At 36.8% G+C, this 6,000-nt stretch overlaps 1 protein-coding gene across 12 annotated transcripts in view; it reads left to right on the forward strand.

Annotated features, from left to right (window-relative positions):
- The window catches only part of NOL4 (nucleolar protein 4), a 401,358-nt gene extending 395,593 nt beyond the window's left edge, over window positions 1-5,765 (forward strand). For 11 of the 12 annotated variants that reach the window (XM_032602667.1, XM_032602660.1, XM_032602664.1 and 8 more), the window contains one exon: window positions 3,828-5,765. In XM_032602667.1, coding sequence (XP_032458558.1) covers window positions 3,828-4,021 — 194 coding nt within the window. In that variant the 3' untranslated portion in view covers window positions 4,022-5,765. The remainder of the gene's footprint in view (window positions 1-3,827) is intronic. The other variant, XM_032602670.1, reaches the window with a different exon arrangement.
- Window positions 5,766-6,000: the final 235 nt, after the last annotated feature.

Genomic DNA, 6,000 nt, shown 5'->3' on the forward strand with positions numbered 1-6,000 from the left:
GCAAAGATCAATAAAACTAAAATCTGGTTCTTTGAGAAGATAAACAAATAGATAAACCATTAGCCAGACTCATCAAGAAAAAAAGGGAGAAGACTCAGATCAATAGAATTAGAAATGAAAAAGGAGAAGTAACAACTGACACTGCAGAAATAAAAAAGATCACGAGAGATTACTACAAGCAACTCTATGCCAATAAAATGGACAATCTGGGAGAAATGGACAAATTCTTAGAAATGCACAACCTGACAAGACTGAATCAGGAAGAAATAGAAAATATGAACAGACCAATCACAAGCACTGAAATTGAAACTATGATTTAAAATCTTCCAACAAACAAAAGCCCAGGACCAGATGGCTTCACAGGCGAATTCTATCAAACATTTAGAGAAGAGCTAACACCTATCCTTCTCAAACACTTCCAAAATAGAGCAGAGGGAGGGGCCCTCCTAAATTCCTTCTACGAGGCCACCATCACCTTGATACCAAAACCAGACAAGGATGTCACAAAGAAAGAAAACTACAGGCCAATATCACTGATGAACATAGATGCAAAAATCCTCAACAAAATACTAGCAAACAGAATCCAACAGCACATTAAAAGGATCATACACCATGATCAAGTGGGGTTTATTCCAGGAATGCAAGGATTCTTCAATATACACAAATCTATCAATATGATAAACCTTATTAACAAATTGAAGGAGAGAAACCATATGATCATTTCAATAGATGCAGAGAAAGCTTTTGACAAAATTCAACACCCATTTATGATAAAAACCCTCCTGAAAGTAGGCATAGAGGGAACTTTCCTCAACATAATAAAGGCCAAATATGACAAACTCACAGCCAACATCATCCTCAATGGTGAAAAACTGAAAGCATTTCCACTAAGATCAGGAAGAAGACAAGGTTGCCCACTCTCACCACTCTTATTCAACATAGTTTTGGAAGTTTTAACCACAGCAATCGGAGAAGAAAAGGAAATAAAAGGAATCCAAATTGGAAAAGAAGAAGTAAAGCTGTCACTGTTTGCAGATGACATGATACTATACATAGAGAATCCTAAAGATGCTACCAGAAAACTACTAGAGCTAATCAATGAATTTAGTATAGTAGCAGGATACAAAATTAATGCACAGAAGTCTCTGGCATTCCTACATACTAATGATGAAAAATCTGAAAGTGAAATCAAGAAAACACTCCCATTTACCATTGCAACAAAAAGAATAAAATATCTAGGAATAAACCTACCTAAGGAGACAAAAGACCTGTATGCAGAAAATTATAATACACTGATCAAAGCAATTAAAGATGATACAAATAGATGGAGAGATATACCATGTTCGTGGATTGGAAGAATCAACATTGTGAAAATGACTCTACTATCCAAAGCAATCTATAGATTCAATGCAATCCCTATCAAACTACCACTGGCATTTTTCACAGAACTAGAACCAAAAATTTCACAATTTGTATGGAAACACAAAAGACCCCAAATAGCCAAAGCAATCTTGAGAACGAAAAACGGAGCTGGAGGAATCAGGCTCCCTGACTTCACACTATACTACAAAGCAACAGTAATCAAGACAGTATGGTACTGGCACAAAAACAGAAAGATCAATGGAACAGGATAGAAAGCCCAGAGATAAACCCATGCACATATGGACACCTTATCTTTGATAAAGGTGGCAGGAATGTACAGTGGAGAAAGGACAGCCTCTTCAATAAGTGGTGCTGGGAAAACTGGACAGGTGCATGTAAAAGTATGAGATTAGATCACTCCCTAACACCATACACAAAAATAAGCTCAAAATGGATTAAAGACCTAAATGTAAGGCCAGAAACTATCAAACTGTTAGAGGAAAACATAGGCAGAACACTCTATGACATAAATCACAGCAAGATCCTTTCTGACCCACCGCCTAGAGAAATGGAAATATAAACAAAACTAAACAAATGGGACCTAATGAAACTTCAAAGCTTTTGCACAGCAAAGGAAACCATAAACAAGACCAAAAGACAACCCTCAGAATGGGAGAAAATATTTGCAAATGAAGCAACTGACAAAGGATTAATCTCCAAAATTTACAAGCAGCTCATGCAGCTCAATAACAAAAAAAACAAACAACCCAATCCAAAAATGGGCAGAAGACCTAAATAGAGATTTCTCCAAAGAACATATACAGACTGTCAACAAGCACATGAAAGGATGCTCAACATCATTAATCATTAGAGAAATGCAAATCAAAACTACAATGAGATATCATCTCACACCAGTCAGAATGGCCATCATCAAAAAATCTAGAAACAACAAATGCTGGAGATGGTGTGGAGAAAAGGGGACACTCTTGCACTGCTGGTGGGAATGTGAATTGGTTCAACTACTATGGAGAACAGTATGGAGGTTCCTTAAAAAACTACAAATAGAACTACCATATGACCCAGCAATCCCACTACTGGACATATACCCTGAGAAAACCAAAATTCAAAAAGAGTCATGTACCAAAATGTTCATTGCAGCTCTATTTACAATAGCTAGGAGATGGAAACAACGTAAGTGTCCATCATCGGATGAATGGATAAAGAAGATGTGGCACATATATACAATGGAATATTACTCAGCCATAAAAAGAAACGAAATTGAGCTATTTGTAATGAGGTGGATAGACCTAGAGTCTGTCATACAGAGTGAAGTAAGTCAGAAAGAAAAAGACAAATACCGTATGCTAACACATATATATGGAATTTAAGAAAAAAAAATGTCATGAACCTAAGGCTAAGACAGGAATAAAGACACAGACCTACTGGAGAACGGACTTGAGGATATGGGGAGGGGGAAGGGTGAGCTGTGACAGGGCGAGAGAGAGGCATGGACATATATACACTACCAAACATAAGGTAGATAGCTAGTGGGAAGCAGCCGCATGGCACAGGGATATCGGCTCGGTGCTTTGTGACCGCCTGGAGGGGTGGGATAGGGAGGGTGGAGGGAGGGAGATGCAAGAGGGAAGAGATGGGAACATAGGTATAGGTATAACTGATTCACTTTGTTATAAAGCAGAAACTAACACACCATTGTAAAGCAATTATACCCCAGTAAAGATGTTTAAAAGAAAAAAAAAAAAAACCTAAAGCAGTATTCCAAGTCTAGTTTCTTTGTGGTATGGTTTGTACTAATCATATATTTACAATACACTTTGAAAGCAAACTTCAGTCTAATATATTCACATTTTTAAATACTAATCAACCTGGTGGAAAAAGCAGTGGCCTGAAATGAAAAAAATATGCAATTCACGTCCCTATTGTGCCACTTAAAAGTTATTGACCTCTAAACGTGTCATCGAACCCCCGCAGTCCTCAGTTTTCTCTGTTCTAAATTGAAAAGTTTGTAATCTAGGGTCATTAGCCTCACCATGTAGGCTCTTTTCATTTCTGAATTGGTGGGGTCCAAATTATTTGTTATCGAATGTAGCAAACAAAAAATGGGATTCCCTCATTTTCTACTACTCCAGAGAAGCTTCTACTTGTGGAAGGTGGACTTAACATTGAATTTCCCAAAAAGCACATGTTAAGAGAATTTCTTCACTGTCTTTCTATAATCAGAAGTGACCGCCAGAGTCTCGGCCAGGAGTCTAAGAAAATCCAGCCACTCTTTTCCCATCGTGCTGCTCTTCCATCTTTCTGAGAGCAGATGTATTTGATTAAGGGTATCAGTAGCTTCTCACGAAAGAATAGGTGAATTAAATCAACACTAATTTATTTAGTGCTCATGTTCAAGATACTAGAAGAAAAACTGTCCATGTCTAATTTGTGCTGATTTTTTCTAGGACCCACTGATCTCAGCATGAAGAGGCAGTTGGCGACCAGCTCGGGATCCTCCAGCAGTTCGAGCTCCAGACCCCAGCTGAGTCCAACTGAAATCAATGCAGTGAGACAGCTGGTTGCAGGATATCGGGAATCCGCTGCATTTTTATTGCGTTCCGCAGATGAACTGGAAAATCTTATTTTACAACAGAACTGAGTCCAGCGACGATCCTCTTCACTGAGGTTTAAATTTGCAGTTTCCACTAATGACGTTTTGATTTCCCAGCAGAGATGCGTCTGGTCTTACTGCACAGTCTTAAGAGAAATATTTCCATTATGCCACATTGTCCTTGATCCATAAAGTGATGTGTTTAGGTGCTTCAAAGGAACTCTGGCCTCTGAAGTACTTGAGATACTTTAATGTGTCCAGCCTACTGTTTTTTGTTTCAGTGTGCCAGCATAAATACCTGGGGCAAAAAAAAAAAAGGCTGTATATTCCTAATTCAAGGATAAAACAGAAGAAGCTTGTGGTATAAAAAGTAGTTCAAGATCCAACTGAAATATTAGTGGAATTTGCTACTGACTTACTGGACTGAAAGCTGCAGTATATGGCAAAAAAAAAAAAAAAAAAAAAGCCAAAATTTCTCATTGCTACAGGATATAACAATGAAAAGGATCTTGTATTTTAAAAAAATATGTAATTTTTATAAAAAGAAAACTTGTTTTTCATTCAGAATTGTCATTTTTACTTTGGTAACTTTTTCATAGGTCCTAAAAGAAAACTGTTTTGAGAAACTACTGTAAGTACCTTTTCCACCTCCCTTCGCCTTCTCTTTCCAAATTCTTTCTACAAAAATAACACTTGATGCTGGGGGAAAAAAATACCCTTGCCTACGTTCTTTAAATCGTCGCATCAGGAACTACTTCCAAGAGAAGCCTGCGTTTCTGCACTCATGCTGGTCTCAAGCATCCCACTCACCATTGCAGCTTTACCATAGCGGTTTTCACCACAGAATTTTTTAATATTGAAAAAGACATATCATTGAAAAAAAAATGACACCTTGATTTCTTACAGCTGCTCTCCCCAGATTGCCGCTGCTGTCTTATGGGCATCCCTCTAGCAGCCATTGGATGTCGATGACTGAATGTTAAAGAGGTTGCAAGTGACAATCTGAAAATTTGCACTCTTCTGTGTAGTTTTCTTTTCTCTCTTTCAGAAATAGTTCCCAAAAAGACCATTACCTCTCCTGATATAATTTGTATAATTTACAGTTGTAGGTAAAAATGATGTAAAGAACTCTCAGTGGATGCAGCTGCAATCTACAATGAACTGTCCCCTCCTCTTCCCCATATTTTGCCCTTCTTCCTTATTTTATAGTGTTGAATACACATGAATGGTGTTTTCTTTGTGCACTGAGGCAAGCCTATTTTTTAAATATTTAGGGAGGAGCACATCAGTTTACGCTTCTTGTACAATTTTTTTCTGTTGTTTGGCTTCGGTTTGATTACAGGTTCTTTGTGCATTCCTGAATTTGCCTTATTTCATGTAAAATTTATGTCATTTGGTTTTTGATAATAAGTTGAAGACATCAGTGATATTTCTTAACTACTTGTTACATAGTTTTTCAAGTAATGACTGTGATTGTGACCAAGTAATGTGCACTTTTTCTTGTAACTGTGGACATTGCTATGCTCTTTTCTTCTAGTGTTTCTAGAATTACTGTTCCTTACAGTTACGTAAACAAAAAACAAAAAAACAAAAAAGAACTTTTGTGATACTGTTGGTGAATATAATGTGAAAATCTTATTGAAATATGAGTATTTTGGAAATACATAGATGCACAAACATCTTTTAAGGTGTGGATTTAGAGTTTGCTTATTTAAATGAAAATTCAAAAACTGAGGGCTGGTATAATTTTCTCTGTTTTGTTGGGTTTAATAAACAGATTTCTGTGTTAAAACACTGATTGTGAAACCTTATAAACTTTCTGAATGATATGAAATGTTATTTTATACCTACATTTAGCACAAAATTGACAGTTCAAACATATTTCAAGAACATCCCAAGGTCCCCCAGAGCTTCCACATTCAGTCTAATAAATAATTTATTCCAAGAAGGGATAAAGCAGATTAGCAAAGCATGGGTATTTCATCTGGTTGTTTAAATCTGATTTAAGAATTTATCTTTTATTCCCC

This window comes from Phocoena sinus, chromosome 14 (genome assembly GCF_008692025.1).
Source record: "Phocoena sinus isolate mPhoSin1 chromosome 14, mPhoSin1.pri, whole genome shotgun sequence".
In the NCBI taxonomy this organism is placed as follows: Eukaryota; Metazoa; Chordata; class Mammalia; order Artiodactyla; family Phocoenidae; genus Phocoena; species Phocoena sinus.